This window comes from Giraffa tippelskirchi, chromosome 13, assembly GCF_054371585.1.
Source record: "Giraffa tippelskirchi isolate mGirTip1 chromosome 13, T2T-mGirTip1v1.2.pri, whole genome shotgun sequence".
In the NCBI taxonomy this organism is placed as follows: domain Eukaryota; kingdom Metazoa; phylum Chordata; class Mammalia; order Artiodactyla; family Giraffidae; genus Giraffa; species Giraffa tippelskirchi.
The window spans coordinates 9,437,125-9,453,420 of record NC_137287.1 but is presented as its reverse complement, the minus strand read 5'-3'; the positions used below and the strand labels follow the sequence as shown (position 1 = coordinate 9,453,420).

Genomic DNA, 16,296 nt, shown 5'->3' with positions numbered 1-16,296 from the left:
AATTGACTCAGAAAGATGATGGTCAAGAATAGCAGTTTCTTGGGACTTCCCTGGCAGTCTAATGGTTGACACTTCAACTTCCAACATAGGGGGTCCGGGTTTGATCCCTGATCAGGGGGTGCAGCCAAAAAACCAAAACATAAAACAGAAACAGTATTGTAACAAATTCAGTAAGACTTTCAAAATGATCCGCATCAAAAAATAATATTAATAATAATGAAAAGACTATCAGCTTCTTCATCACAGTTTTAAATAACGGCTCAGACGGTAAAGAATCTGCCTGCAATGCAGGAGACACAGGTTCAATCCCTGAGTCAGGAAGATCTCCTGGAGAAAGGAATGGCTACCCACTCCAATATTCTTGCCTGGAGAATTCCATGGACAGAGAGAGGATCCTGGTGGGCTACAGTCCAGGGGGTTGCAAAGAGTCGGGCATGACTTAGCAACTAAACATCAACAGCAAGATAAAAGTTGACCAATGTTCAATATATTTAAAAGCTGATTTAAAAATCCTTGTGATGGAGAAGGCAATGGCACCCCACTCCAGTACTCTTGCCTGGAAAATCCCATGGACGGAGGAGCCTGGTAGGCTACAGTCCATGGGGTCGCTAAGAGTCGGACACGACTGAGTGACTTCACTTTCACTTTTCCCTTTCATGCCCTGGAGAAGGAAATGGCAACCCACTCCAGTATTCTTGCCTGGAAAATCCCAGGGACGGCGGAGCCTGGTAGGCTGCAGTCCATGAGGTTGCAAAGAGTCGGACACGACTGAGCGACTTCACTTTCACTTTTATGCATTGGAGAAGGAAATGGCAACCCACTCCAGTGTTCTTGCCTGGAGAATCCCAGGGATGGCGGAGCCTGGTGGGCTGCCGTCTATGGGGTCGCACAGAGTCGGACACGACTGAAGTGACTTGGCAGCAGCAGCAGCAGTTCTTAATAAACTCGCTCCCTTCTGAAAAAAAAATAAAAAAAATAAAAATCCTTGTGAGATTTCTATAACTTACATTGGGAAAGTGATTTTAATATTTCAACCAAGTAATGCAGGTGATGTGTAAAAATATAGAAAAGAAATAGAAGTGAAATTCTGTCTTTGCCAATAGATGGATTTTGCATAAATAAAAATTATTTCAAGTTGGGCCTTTCACATGAAGTAGTTTAATATGAATTCTTGATGATACAGTCTAAATACTTTATTAAAGGAATTGTAAAACCCATTGACTGTGCAATTTTAAGAAACAGAAATGTATGTATATTTGATGTAAGCTTAAAAAATAATTTTTAGAAATTTGAAACAGTATCAAACTTACAGAAAAATTTCAAGTGTAGTATAAAGAAGTTTTACTTTTTCTGAACCATTTGAGATAAAGTATCTGTGGCCACATCATCCTTAGACTACTGATAAACATCATCAAGTTTTATCAGTTATCTCTGTATACTATTCCCTATAGCAAAACATTGGGTTGCTACATTTCTCAATATAGAAAATATTGGGTTGGCCAAAAAAGTTCATTTAGATTTTTCCATACCATCTTCCAGAAAAACCTGAATGAACTTTTTTGGCCAGCCCAGTATTTGCCCATGACACATAAAAGATTTGTATCCAGAAAATATAAAGAATCTATAAATTCAATCATAAAAAATAAGCAGACAATCCAGTTTCAAAATGGACAAAAGATTTGAACAAGACATTTCACTAACTAAGCTATATGGATGGCATAAAAGCACATGAAAAGATGCCTAGCATCTTTAGTCATTAGGAAATTGCAACTAAAACTGCAAAGTGATATCACTACCCACCTATTAAAATTGCTAAAAAAATTTTTTCTAAGTTAACAATACTGTGTGTTGACAAGGATGCAGAGCAACTAGAATTCTCACATATTAGTGGTAGGGATATATTCTCATAGGGCTTCCCTGGTAGCTCAGTTGGTAAAGAATCCGCCTGCAATGCAGGACACCCTGGTTTGATTCCTGGGTTGGGAAGATCCCCTGGAGAAGGGAAAGGCTACCTGCTCCAGTATTTTTGTGCTTCCCTTATGACTCAGCTGGTAAAGAATCCACCTGCAATGTGGAAGACCTGGGTTCGATCCCTGGTTTGGGAAGATCCCCTGGAGAAGGGAAAGGCTACCCACTCCTGTATTCTGGCCTAGAGAATTCCATGGACTGTGTAGGCCATGGGGTCACAAAGAGTCGGACACAACTGAGCGACTTTCACTTTCACTCTGTTCTCATATATTAGTGGTAGGAATTGGAAAAGATCCTGATGCTGGGAAAGATTAAAGGCAAAAGGAGAAGAGAGCGGCAGAGGCTGAGGTGGTGAGATAGCATTACCGACTCAATGGTCAGGAATTTGAGCCAGCTCCGGGAGATAGCGGAGGACAGCGGAGCCTGGCCTGCTGCAGTCCATGGGGTCGAAGAGAGTCAGACACAACTTAGCAACTGAACAACCACAAAAGTGGTAGGAATGCAAAATGGTACAACCACTTTGGAAAACAGTTGCACTTCTTTTAAAGCTAAAAAAACAAACCAAAAAACCTCAAGATATATGACCCAGCAGTCCCACTCTTAGGTGTTTACACAAGAGAAATGAAACCTTAGATTGACACAACAGTGGTTTTATTCATCAGTTCAGTCGCTCAGTCGTGTCTGACTCTTTGCAACCCCATGGCCTGCAGCACGCCAGGCCTCCCTGACCATCGCCAACTCCCGGAGTTTACTCAAACTCACGTCCGTTGAATCGGGGATGCCATCCAACCCTCTCATCCTCTGTCATCCCCTTCTCTTCCCGCCCTCAGTCTTTCCCAGCAGCAGGGTCTTTTCCAATGAGTCAGCTCTTCACACCAGGTGGCCAAAGTATTGGAGTTTCAGCTTCAGCATCAGTCCTTCCAATGAACACCCAGGACTGATCTCCTTTAGGATGGACCGGTTGGATCTCCTTGCTGTCTCAAGGGACTCTCAAGAGTCTTCTCCAACACCACAGTTCAAAAGCATCAGTTCTTCGGTGCTCAGCTTCCGTAGTGGCTGTATCAATTTACATTCCCACCAACAGTGCAAGAGCGGCCCCTTTTCTCCATACCCCCTCCAGCATTTATTGCTTATAGACTTTTTGATGATGGCCATTCTGACCGGTGTGAGGTGATATCTCATTGTAGTTTTGATTTGCATTTCTCTGATAATGAGCGATGTTGAGCATCTTTGCCTGTGTTGGTTAGCCATCTGTATGTCTTCTTTGGAGAAATGTCTGTTTAGGTCTTTTTCCCACTTTTTGGTTCGGTTGTTTGTTTTTCTGGTATTGAGATGTACGAGCTGCTTGTATATTTTGGAAATTAATTCTTTGTCAGTTGTTTCATTTGCTATTATTTTCTCCCATTCTGAGGGTTGTCTTTTCAGCTTTCTTATAGGTTCCTTTGCTGTTTAAAAGCTTTTAAGTTTAATCAGGTCCCACTTGTTTATTTTTGTTTTTATTTCTGTTACTGTAGGAGGTGGGTCATGGAGTACCTTGCTTTGATTTATGTCATCAAGTGTTCTGCCTATGTTTTCCTCTAAGAGTTTTATAGTTTCTGGTCTTACATTTAGGTATTTAATCCATTTTGAGTTTATCTTTGTGTATGGTGTTAGGAAGTGTTCTAATTTCATTGTTTTACATGTAGCTGTCCAGTTTTCCCAGCACCATGTATTGAAGAGGCTGTCTTTGCCCCATTGTATATTCTTGCCTCCTTTGTCAAAAATAAGGTACCCATAGGTGCACGGGTTTATTTCTGGGCTTTCTATCTTGTTCCATTGGTCTATGTTTCTGTTTTTGTGCCAGTACCATACTGTCTTGATGACTGTAGCTTTGTAGTATAATCTGAAGTCAGGAAGGTTGATTCCTTCAGCTCCATTATTCTTTCTCAGGACTGCTTTGGCTATTCGGGATCTTTTGTGTTTCCATATGAATTGTGAAATTTTTTGTTCTAGTTCTGTGAAAAATGTCATTGGTAATTTGATAGGGATTGCATTGAATCTGTAGATAGTATTTGGTAGTATAGTCATTTTCACAATATTGATTCTTCCTACACAGGAGCATGGAATATCTTTCCATCTGTTTATGTCATCTTTTATTTCTTTCATTAGTGTCTTATAATTTTCTGTGTACAGTTCTTTTGTCTCCTTAGGTAAGTTTATTCCTAGATATTCAATTCTTTTTGTTGCAATGGTGAATGGGATTGATTCCTTAATTTCTCTTTCTGACTTTTCATTGTTAGTATATAGAAATGAAAGTGATTTCTGTATATTGATTTTGTATCCTGCAACTTTGCTAAATTCATTGATTAGCTCTAGTAATTTTCTGATACTATCTTTAGGGGTTTCTATGTACAGTATCATGTCATCTGCAAACAGTGAGAGCTTTACTTCTTTTCTGATCTAGATTCCTTTTATTTCTTTTTCTTCTCTGATTGCTGTAGCTAGGACTTCCAGAACTATGTTGAATAATACTGGTAAAAATAGACACCCTTGTCTTGTTCCTGATCTTAGGGGGAATGCTTTCAGTTTTTAGCCATTGAGAATAATGTTTGCTGTAGGCTTATCATGTATGGCCTTTACTATGTTGAGGTAGGTTCCTTCTGTGCCCATTTTCTGAAGAGTTTTAATCATAAATGGGTGCTGAATTTTGTCAAAGGTTTTTTCTGCATATATTGAGATTATCATATGGTTTTTATCTTTCAGTTTGTTAATATGGTGTATCACATTGATTGATTTGCAAATATTGAAGAATCCTTGCATCCCTGGAATAAACTCAACTTGCTCATTGTGTATGAGCTTTTTGATGTGTTGCTGAATTATCTTTGCTAAAATTTTGTTGAGAATTTTTGCATCTATGTTCGTCAGTGATATTGGCCTGTAGTTTTCAAATTTATTTAATGAAATACATGTGTAGGTTTAGTGGGAAATATATGATCTTAGGCAAATCATATTGTTGTTGTTGTTCAGTCACTCAGTTGTGTCCGACTCTTTGCAACCAGATGGACTGCAGCACACCAGGCTTCCCTGTCCATCACCATCTCCTGGAGCTTGCTCAAACTCATGTCCATCAAGTCGGTGATGTCATCCAACCATCTCATCCTCTGTCGTCTCCTTATCCTCCTGCCCTCAATCTTTCCCAGCATCAGTGTCTTTTCTAATGAGTCAGCTCTTTGCATCAGGTGGCCAAAGTATTAGAGCTTCAGCTTCAACATCAGTCCTTCCAGTGAATATTCAGGGTTGATTTCCTTTAGGATGGACTGATTTGATCTCTTTGCAGTTCAAGGGACTCTCAAGAGTCTTCTCCAACACCACAGTTAAAAGCATCAATTCTTCAGTGCTCAGCTTTCTTTGTGGTCCATCTCTCACATCCATACATGACAACTGGCTCATATACTGTCCTGTTTTGGGGGGTGGGAGGTTCTCTGGGTCTTTGTCATCGCAAGCAGGCTTCTCTAGTTGCAGCATGCAGACTTAATTGCCCCTTGGCCTATGGGGTCTTAGTTCCCCGACCAGGGATCGAATCAGAGTTCCCTGCGTTGTAAGGCGAATTCTTAACCACTGGATCACCAGAGAAGCCCCCATGTACTGGTTTTAAGTGTCAGCTCTAAAGGAAGGTGTGAACTAGGTCACCTGTGAGGACCCTCCCAGTTGTAAACATGTTGAGCAGGACATAATTTCTACCACTCACTTTCTTAAAACTGCTCTTTCCTAGGGATTATGGCACAAGTAGCAACGTCCACCCTGCCCATTGCAAATGAGGAGTCCTCGGAGAGCAGGATGGTAGTGACGTTCCTCGTGTCTGCTCTTGAGTCCATGGTGAGATGGTTTGCAGTTCTATAAAATGTCATCTGATTGGATCACTGCTGAATTATGAAACACTTCACCAACACCTTTGACATTCAGCTTCAGTGTTAAATCCTATTTGTGTACACATACCCTTTTTAAGAAAGAATGATGGGCTTGTCAGATAATTAAGAACTGTTTTCCTGCATTATGGATGGAATCGTGTAAAGGTAAGCTCTCCAGATCTGAAAATTTAATGCAGGCATTTCTGTTACCTTGTTTGAAAATACTTTTTGTTTAAATTCAAAGGTCAATGAATAATCTATTTATATGCATCTGTTTACATCCAAAGTATAAACTTTACCCAGTGGGTAAAAATTTGAGAGGAAATTTACATAACCTCAGGGGCTTCTCTGGTGGCTCATATGGTAAAGAATCTGCCTGCCATGGAGGAGACCTGGGTTTGATTGCTGGGTTGGGGAAGACCCCCTGGAGAAGGGAACGGCTACCCACTCCAGTATTCTTGCTTGGAGAATTCCATGGACAGAGGAGCCTGGTGGGCTCGCAAAGAGTAGAACACGACGGAGGGACTGACACTAACTAATTTACATAATCTCAAAGCATCTGATTACAAGATACTTACGATTAAAAAAGGAACAGTCAGTAACTTTATAAAAGTGGACAAACTTGACAGCCACCTCCTTAATCAAATGACCAACAGGAACAGAGATGGGCCAGAGGGGCCTCTGGAGCTTCCTGGTAGGAGGCACCGAGAAGCAGCAGTACTGCCTCCACGGCATTCATGCCTCTAAGGAGGGAGCATCGCACAAACCCAAATTTCAGGACCCCTGGAAAATAACTGGGCTGCACTTCCATAAATGTCAGTCTCCTGCAAGACAAAGAAAGATGGAGATCTGTCTGCCCCAGATGGAAGGAGACTGGAGAGACAGGACAGCAAACAGAAAGTGCAACCCTGGATTGGATCCTGGACCAGGAAAAAATCAGCTAGAGAGATTTTTCTCTTATTTTGTGTAATTTTGTATTTTTTTCTTAAAGCAGACTTCCCAGGTCCCACAAAATTTGGATCCCTCCATGTAGATAACATTTCATTCTGTTTTTCATTTCAGTGTAAAGAACTGGCCAAGTCCAAGGCGGAAGTGGCCTGCATCGCAATGTATGAAGCGGATGTGTTTGTTATTGGAACAGAGAAAGGACGTGCTTTTGTCAATGCCAGGACGGATTTACAGAAGGATTTTGCAAAATACTGTAGGTGTTAACGATTTTATCCTTTGTATTCATAAATCTTAGAATATTTACAGGCAAGACTTATATATTGTTTTCTTCTAAGATGTCGTCATGGTGGCTCAGTAGAAAAGAATCTGCCTGCAATGCAGGAGACCTGGGTTCTATCCTTGGGTGAGGAAGATCCTCTGGAAAACGGGATGGCCACCCACTCCCGTCCTCTTGCCTGGAGAATCCCATGGACAGAGAAGCCTGGCGGGCTACAGTCTATAGAGTCTTAGAGAGTCGGACAACAGTGAAGCCACTTTGCATGCACGCACATTAAGGATGTTATCCTTTCTATGTATAAATCTTAGAATATTTGCAGGCAAGGCTTGTGTGTTGTCTTCTAAGATGTCATCAGCATTATCCTAAAAATGGTTCGGACACATCCCTTTGACCTAGCAAAACACTGAGTCCAAGACCTCTCCCGTTTTTGCTTACTGGCTCCGGGCAGGGAAGACCACCCTCCGACCCACTGTCTGTTCTAGAACCTCTCAAATCTTTTTGAATCTCTCTCGCCCCCTGGTGTCTCCCCGCAGAACTGCAGCTCTGAATTAAGTCGTGTGCTCTGAGTCAGGCAAGATAGAAATCAGTTCCTCCAGCAACTCCCAGACAAACCAGAAGGTTGAACACACAGTCCACCCTCGTGTTTACACCCCAGGGGAGGAGCCTCAGCCTGAGGGATTCCTTCCCAGCTGCTCTGCACTATGCCACGTAGAAGGAGAGGCACACACAGGCACACCAAATGCTGAGAATCTTCCTACGCCTATGCGGAAATCTCTTCTTGGTTTTCCAGTGGCTGGGGTGCCGTAGCTTCTCAGATGGTCTGCAGTTGTCACAGAGGTGTTCTGGTCCGTCTGTTGTTAATTTGGTGTATCCGTGGAAGGAAAGAAGGCCTGTTGCTTCCTAGTCTGCTATCATGCCAACATCATTCTCCTTGCTTTTATTTTTGAAGAATTTTTTTTTATTGCAGTCTAGTTGATTTACAATGCTGTCTTAGTTTCAGGTGTACAGCAAAATGATTCAGTTATACCTATGTATATATATACTTTTTCAGATTGTTTTTCATTATGGGTTATTGAATATAGTTCCCTGGGCCACCACACAGTAGGTTCCTGTCGTTTTTTGAAGGCTGGTTTTTACTTGCTATGAAACCTGGATTGACAGTTTTTTTTCCCCCTCCATCCTTTTTTTTTTTTTTTTTGGCCATGCCACAAAGCTTATGGGATCTTAGCTCCCCAACCAGGGATTGAACCTGCGCCCTTGGCAGTGAAAGCATGGCGTCCTAACTGCTGGACTGCCAGGGAATTTCCTTCCTCCAGCCCTTCAGAAGTTTCATTCCATTGTCTCCTGGCTGCCACTGTTTTAGATAACAAAATTAGGTTAGAATTCTTATGTTTGTTCCCTCGAAGGTAATGTATGTTTTTCCCTAGCTCTGTCTCATCTTTGGTTTTTAGCCGTTTGACCATGAAATGCCATTTATGACCTTCTTTGTTTCTACCTTACTTGGTCTGTGGAGTTTATTGAATCTGCAAGTTGATGTCTTCGTCAAGGATGGACGTTTTTGGCCATCATCTCTTCAAACATTTATTCCAATTCTCTTAATTTACACAGAGAGGGAAAATTGCTGTTTATTGTCTCACAGGTCCTTAAGGCTGTGTCCCTTTTGTGTGTATGTGTCCCCTTTTTCTTTTTGTATCCAAGCTTCAGATTGGATAGTTTCTACTGGCATTTCTTTGAGGACACTGATTCTTCCTTCTGCCATATCCCAGGCACTATTCATCTGGGGAAATATTCATTTCCAACTGTTTTCCGTTTCTAAAATTCCGTTTTCTTTCTTCTTTCTCTGGTTAGCGTTTTCATTTCTCTGTTGGAATTCCCCTTATATTCATTTGTTGTGTTCACCATGGCTATATAAAGTCCTTCGTGTATTTATAGCAGTTGTCTTAAGTCTTTATCTGGTCATTTCAACTGAGTCATCAGTGGTTCTGAGTCTATAAATTGCTTTTTTTCTCTTTTGATCATGGGTCACATCTTCCTGCTTCTTCACATTTCTACTAATTTTTTGTTTTTTGGCATGTGGAGCTTTTGGGTTTTATTTTTTTACTGTGCTGTACAGCATGGGGGAGCTTAGTTTCCCAAACAGGGATGAACCCGTGCCCCCTGCATTGGGAGCCCAGAGTCTTGACCACTGGACCACCAGGCAAGTCCCTACTAATTTTAAATTTCATACCGGGTATTATGCATGCTATGTTGTAAAGGTCTGCTAAATAAAATTGCGTTTTTTTCTGGCAGGCAGGCCACCCGGTCCCCACGTGAACAAGTGATGCCCTTGGCCCTGGAGCATCCATCCCTCTTAGTCTCGGAGGGCGGCCCCTCCTCCTAAGATGTGCCCCTTAGTTTTACAAAGTGTTCAACAAGCTTCTCGAACCTGGCGAATCCTAAACCCTGTTTAAATATGTTTAAACCCTGTTGGCTGTTAAATCTCTGCTCAACAATTTAACTTCCAAACGTTGCTTCTCCTTAAAGCCTCACCCTGTGCTTGCACAGTTTGAGGACCAGTCAAGGCTTCTCTGGTGGCTCAGATGGTAAAGAATCTGCCTGCAGTGCAACAGACTCAGGTTTGATCCCTGGGCCGGGAAGATCCCCTGGAGGAGGAAATGGCTACCCACTCCAGTATTCTTGCCTGGGAAATCCCATGGACAGAGGAGCCTGGCGGGGCTACAGTCCGTGGGGTCGCAAAGAGTGGGACACGACTTAGCAACAAAAACAACAACAAGAATCCAAGGGAAGTTGCTGTGATGATATTGGGTCTCCCACCTTGTGACTCATTCTTCTCCAGAACTTCCGCTTCACTGTCTAACCACAGCGGCAGTCCCGACCCGGGACGTGGATTTCCTCATTTCAACTAAGACTGCTGCTGTTAGTGCTTAGGTGCTCAGTGGTGTCCGACTCTTTGCGACCCCATGGACTGTAGCCCACCAGGCTCCTCCGTCCATGGGATTCTCCAGGCAGGAATACTGGAGTGGGCTGCCATTTCCTCCTTCAGGGAATCTTCCCGGCCCAGGGATCTCGCGTCTCCTGCGTTGGCAGGCAGATTCTTTACTCCTAGCTGCTGTTTTGGTTAAGCTCTATTTCCTCCAGCATCCCACAGGAAGGAGTTCCCACAGGGGAAAAGCCAGATCAGTGTGCATCTCACTCCCTGTGTTCTCCCCTTCTTTCAAGGACATCACTCCTTTCTGGTTTTGCCTGTTTTTGACTGTTCTTCAAAGCTTTCTTGTAATCGATCTTAGGACTTCCTTGGTGGTCCAGTGGTTAACTTCTAGTGCAGGATGCATGGGTTCAATCCCTGTTCAGGGAACAAGGATCCTACGTGCCACGTGGCATGGCCAAAAAAATAAAAGTAATTGATCTTAAGATTTTGTTCAGAGCTCATCATTGGGGGCCTGGTCCTAAACCTCTCCAGTTCTGAGGGTCTTCCTGCCTAGTGACTCTTGCTTGCAAACTGGGTAACAAATAATTTTCTGTGATATTTTCCTTTGAACTACTACTATTTCTATTTCCTCATATATTGAATTACTGATTGTCTATCCATAGAGTCATTTCAGAGACTATCACCTTGTTATTTTACCTTCTTTTTTTTAAATTAAAAAATCTTGTTTTATATCAATTCCTTTCCCCCTTTTTCCTTTCAGTATTGGAAGCATGGATATTAAGGAAATGTACTGTACAGATGCTTGGCTTCTGACTTTGTACTGATGGCTCGTTCACAGGTGTTGCCGAAGGGCGGCAGGAGGTGAAACCCCCAGGCCCCACCAGTGCCAGCAGGATGCAGGTTGATTCAGGAGAAACGGAAATCCTCAGAAAAGCCGTCGAAGACTATTTCTGCTTTTGTTATGGTAAAGCTCACCTTAGGCATTCATTCCCTGACTAGTTCACTACAGAAGACGGTGGTGGTGTTTAGTCGCTCAGTTGTGTCCAACTCTTTTGTGACCCCATGGACTGCAGCGGCCTCCAGGCTCCTCTGTCCATTGGATTTTCCAGGCAAGAATACTGGAGTGGATGGCCATTTCCTTCTCCAGGGGATCTTCCCAACCCAGGGATGGAACCCTCATCTCCTTCATTGGCAGGCAGATTCTTTACCGCTGAGCCACCAGGGAAGCCCACAAAGATGGTATTAGAGATCATTTTATCAGCGTGACTACATAAACCATCTCTAACATTAGAGAAATCCACATTTTCATCAAGCGAACAGCAAGTACCAGATCAGCTTGATCTCTTCCCATTTGTCAGAACCTCTGGATACATCAGCCTTCAGTCTTTGCGGAGCCCCCTCCCTACGGCCATGTAGTTACGACAGATGTTCATGGTTGGTTCACACACCAGCCTCATCCTCGTTGGTCTCCCCACAGGCCTGGGGACAGGAATTTTTTTAATTGGAGGAAAATTGCTTCGCAATGTTGTGTTGGTTTCTGCCGGATAACAACGCGAATCAGCCATAATTATACATATATCCCCCTCCCTCCTGAGCCTCACCCCCCCACCGAGACAGGGGTTTTGGTTTTTTTTAAATACCTACACAATGCTTTAGATAGGGGTGTTCCCAGGTGGTCCAGTGGTTAAGTATCTGTGCTTCCACTGCCAGGGGCATAGTACCAGTTCAATCCCTGGTTAGGGAAGTAACATCCAGCATGGAACATGGTGCATTAAAAAAAAACACACACGAAACAAAAAACCACTTAAAAGCTAGATAACGAGGATGTCTGCAGGTGTTATATTTGCATTAGAAGCCCATTAGCATCTTCGGGCCTGGCTCCTCTTTCTTATATAGCTGCACACATCTGTGTGACCTGCAGTGAGCATTTGTATTTGGGGACCCCAGCTAGGGGATCTTAGGGTCTCAGGTTATACTTCCCTATGAGAAATGGGGCTCCAGCACCTTGGGGATGGCCAGCGGTGACATGAGGCCTCAGCTCTCTACAGGCAAGGCAGCCTGGTCTGTACCACGTGACACAGGGACAGGTAAGCTTTGGGCTGGGCCGTCATCCTCGGCTGGCAGCATCGTGAGTAACCACACAGGGTGTTCCCTGCAGCCCTGGGTGCACCAGGGCGAGTACCCTGAATTGTGCAACCACCAAGAGAAGAGACAAAAAGACCTATTATTGTCTTTTCTTTCAGAAATGGATTATTTTTAGTTAGTTTACTTATTGAAATATAGTTGACTTACCTTATATTAGTTTCCAGTGTACAACATACTGATTCAGTGTTTTTATAGATTATGCAATCTGTTATTTTCTCTTCTGTGAAGTTTTAAAGGAAAACAGATTCTATGTATTCTTTTGGCCCTTTGTTTGGAAATGTTACGAACTTGAGATATAGCAGCATGGGACACTTTAGGATTTTAATAAACTTTGAAGCCAAACGTCACCACCTGTGTTTATGACACTAACTGAAATTGATAGTCAGGGTTTTTTATGCTCCTGTTGTTTAAAGATATCCTGCTGATGCTTCCAGGCAAAGCCTTGGGGACAACAACCATGGTACCTGTTCCTTACAAGAAGATGCTGACGGACCAGGAGGCCATAGTGGTGCAGGGGCTCCCAGAAGGGGTGCCCTTCCAACACCCTGAGAACTATGACCTTGCAACGCTGAAGTGGATTTTGGAGAACAAAGCAGGGATTTCATTCCTCATCAACAGGTGACAGGCTCTCTCCCTCTTCTCACAGCTGGTTCATTTGAAGATAAACTGACAACTTAATTTCAGTTAGTTAAATCTGTCCCGTTACATTTATTTATTGGGATTCTTGTATTTATTTAACTAAATTTATTTATCTATTTTTGACTGTGCTGGGGCTTCATTGCTGCATGGGCTTTTCTGTAGTTGCAGCGAGCAGGGGCTCCTCTCTAGTCATGATGCGCAGGCTTCTCATTTCGGTGGCTTCTCTTGTTGCTGAGCACCACCTCTGGGACACGCGGGCTTCAGTAGTTGTGGCGCATGGGCTCAGTAGCTGCAGTTCCTGGCCTCTAGAGCACAGACTCAGTAGTTGTGGTGCATGGGCTTAGTTGCTCCATGGCATGTGGGATCTTCCCAGACCAGGGATCAAACCCATGTCTCCTGCATTGGCAGGCAGATTTTTTACCACTAAGCCCCCAAGGAAGCCCCTGTCCCCTTCCGTTTAGAAGTTGATTCTTCAGATGTTTACTCTGTCTGTCTGGTGTGTTCATGTCAGGTGATAATATATGGGTTTTTTTGCAGACCTTTTCCAGGTCCAGCGAATCAGCCAGGTAAGTGACAGCTTCTCCTATTTGGTAACTGCCCTGGACTGCTAATCCAGTTTGCTTTTCTTAGTTAAAGTGCGAGTTTGGCACTTTCTAAAACTTGTTTAGGCTGTGCCTTTCCTGCATTGAGGGGGCCACCTCTGATCCCGGGACCTGGGGTGATGTTTGCAGGGACTACAGCTCAGGGAAACACACACAACCAGCCCAGGAGCCGAGACACCACCCTCCTCCAGCTTGCGTGCCAGCAGACTTCTGCGTCCAGCCTTCACAGGGCAGGAGACCTACCTTGTCCACACGCATAGGAATGTGAGGATGCTGGTCTTTGCGCATCAGCCATGGGCCAGGCGTTGTGGGCTTCAGGCGTAGGTCTGGGCTGTGTGGCCATTCCTGTGTTTCGGAGATGTCTGCGAGAAGGAATGAGACTGTTTAGAGAACCAGGGGTGGTGACCCTGCAAGCCCTCGGGAAAGGGTTAGAATTGTGTGGTCAGAAGAGCTTCCTGGAGAAGCTGGCCCCCAAGATAAGCAGGGTCTTAACAGCTTGGTTCCCCCAGGAAGCCCGTTCCATGTGGTCAGGCAGAAAGCCATGTGCAGGGTGTTGGAGACCACGTTTGGGAACCCAGGACCACTCATCATCTCCTCATGATGATGAAGGGACCAAAAAAAGAAGCAATCTTACCAGGAGCATTTAGAGATCCATCTACACCCACTTTTTGTTTTCTCAGATCATTATTCTGGACGTAGTTGGAAACTTTGGGTCATGAAAGACCAGGTCTAAAGAGAGTGTCATGCTGAGCCTACATAGGTGCAGAAACCAAGTGGCTGGGGTGGGCAGGGGTCTCACTGTCCACAAGATGCACCTCGGGGTACAGAGGGTGATGACACACTCCTGTTCATGGACTGCTCACAGAACAAGTATTTCTGGAGCAGCTGTGAGTTCCTGGAGGCCCAGCTCACCTTAAAGGAGGGACTGGAGGGTGAGGGGTGGCTGGTGACCGCTGTCCCAGGTGGCTTGTATTGTCCTTACAGAATGATGATAATAACTGCTGACACATTCTGTGATGGACACGGTTCTAAGCACTTTGCATGGATGAATTAATCCTTACTCAACCACCATCCTCAGATGAGGACACTGAGGCACGGGGAGGCTTAATAACTTGCTGGAGGTCACTCTGGCCCCAGTCTGCTGCTCAGCCCCCATCTTGCCCACACAGGTGGCCCAGTCCTTGGGGGCTGCTTTGAGCTGGTCTCTCTGCCCTTCTCTGGTGACCTAGAACCTGAAGTTCTGTATTTCCCTTCCCTTTATATGCCTTTGAATGTTGTCATGTTTCAAAATGCATGAAACTAACTAGTGTGTGTCTTTTTACTCCTGCACAGGTGGGCCTGGGGTGGTAACCGACACTGATAAATCAGTGACATCACCAGATGAAAGGTAAGGGACAAATAAAAAAATTAACTCCACATCTAACCCCAATGTATTAGTTTTTAGAGTATGAAATGGCTTATTTTGTTACATATTCCTTATTCAAAGGGATGTTTGGGATCATGAAACTATTCTGTTGACACCTTAAACTTCCTTCATGGTGTCATTTAACTTGATGAAATTAAAGTCGAGGTAGCTGTGCATTCAGTTTGATGAGGGGAGGGGAATCATGACATCACGGAGATCCAGGGAGTGGGCTCAGCTGTCCAGATGCCTGTGGGCAGTTCTTTCCCTGCCCATCTTGACCAGCGTTCCCTTCTCCTTTTAGCTGCACCCCCATCCGTGTGAAGACTGAACCCATGGAAGATTCTGGTATGTATACTGATGCTTGTAGAATGAGGTATTCAGCAGGTCATTATTTGACTCCTTTTAATACCCACTCCAGTATTCTGGCCTGGAGAATTCCATGGACAGAGGAGCCTGGAGGGCTACAGTCCACGGAGTCTCAAAGAGTTGGACACGACTAAGCAACTTTCACTTTCACTTCACATTTTACGTAAAAATGGTACTTTTCAGTAAAGCAGGAATAGAGGGGAACTTCCTCAACTTGATAAAAAAAAATCTTCAAAAAAACCTATAGCTGACATAATATTTAATGGTGAGAAACTATAATTTTTCCCACTAAGATCAGGAAGGATGTCCCCTCTCATCACTCCCTTTCAATATCATACTGAAAGTCCTAGTTAATGCAATAAGACAAGAAAAGGAAATATACGGTATATGATTGAGAATAATGAATAAAACTGTCTTTAATTTTCAGATGGTCTATTGGTCCATGTAGAAAATCCAGTTAACCTCAACTGTGGCCTTATTTGCAGAATCATATTTTACTCAAATATCTAGAAAAATGTCTTCTAGTTCAATAAATACTGGGTACTAAAATGTTATTGGGCTTCCCTGGTGGTTCAGACAGTAAAGAATCCACCTGCAATGTGGGAGACCTGGGTTTAATCCCTAGGTTAGGAAGATCCCCTGGAAAAGGGAACGGCTACCCACTCCAATATTCTGGCCTGGAGAATTCAATGGACAGAGGATCCTGGCAGGCTACAATCCATGGGGTCACTAAGTAGATATATTTGTAGGTAAAGTATTACTTTAATTGTATGGAAATTAGAACTTAACTGTTAAATAAGTAAAAAAGTCTTAAACGTACATTTGGAATTATGAATTTGATTTATGAATAAAGTAGTGTTTTTATTTTGGGACATAACTTGTTTTATTGCTTTCTTACACTCTGTTATTTCTAAATGTTCTACAATAGACATGCATTACTACGATAATCTATATTGGCAGAAAAGAAATCCCTCTTTGATGGATGAGAGCAGTTAACCCCTATCCCTGCCTCTTCCACTTCTTAAAAAAGAAAAGAAAAATGGCATTAGGGGAAAATGTTAAAGGTTAAAAATAGGAAAAAATTTAAAAGTCACATGTTTAATCAAGGGATGGAAAAATATTGAAAGCAT

General features: G+C 43.3%; 1 protein-coding gene and 1 long non-coding RNA gene across 14 annotated transcripts in view; one reads left to right on the top strand and one right to left on the bottom strand.

Moving 5' to 3' along the window:
- Window positions 1-16,296, top strand: part of LOC145532581 (general transcription factor II-I repeat domain-containing protein 2) — a 46,933-nt gene that overhangs the window by 4,770 nt on the left and 25,867 nt on the right. For 7 of the 13 annotated variants that reach the window (XR_014073380.1, XM_081558030.1, XM_081558027.1 and 4 more), the window contains exons 2-8: window positions 5,720-5,823; window positions 6,918-7,056; window positions 10,848-10,973; window positions 12,589-12,772; window positions 13,331-13,359; window positions 14,728-14,782; window positions 15,102-15,145. Coding sequence is in view for 12 of the 13 variants with exons in the window: in XM_081558030.1 (XP_081414156.1) it covers window positions 5,725-5,823; window positions 6,918-7,056; window positions 10,848-10,973; window positions 12,589-12,772; window positions 13,331-13,359; window positions 14,728-14,782; window positions 15,102-15,145 (676 nt within the window). In the remaining variant the exon portion in view is untranslated. Of the gene's footprint in view, window positions 1-5,719; window positions 6,021-6,917; window positions 7,057-10,847; window positions 10,974-12,567; window positions 12,773-13,330; window positions 13,360-14,727; window positions 14,783-15,101; window positions 15,146-16,296 lie in introns of all 13 variants that reach the window. The other 6 variants (XM_081558025.1, XM_081558026.1, XM_081558020.1 and 3 more) reach the window with 2 other exon arrangements.
- On the bottom strand, window positions 774-15,113 carry LOC145532602 (uncharacterized). Its single transcript, XR_014073420.1, has 2 exons — window positions 13,639-15,113; window positions 774-955 (listed from the first exon to the last, which is right to left on the bottom strand). It is a non-coding gene; the product is annotated as an uncharacterized LOC145532602 (long non-coding RNA).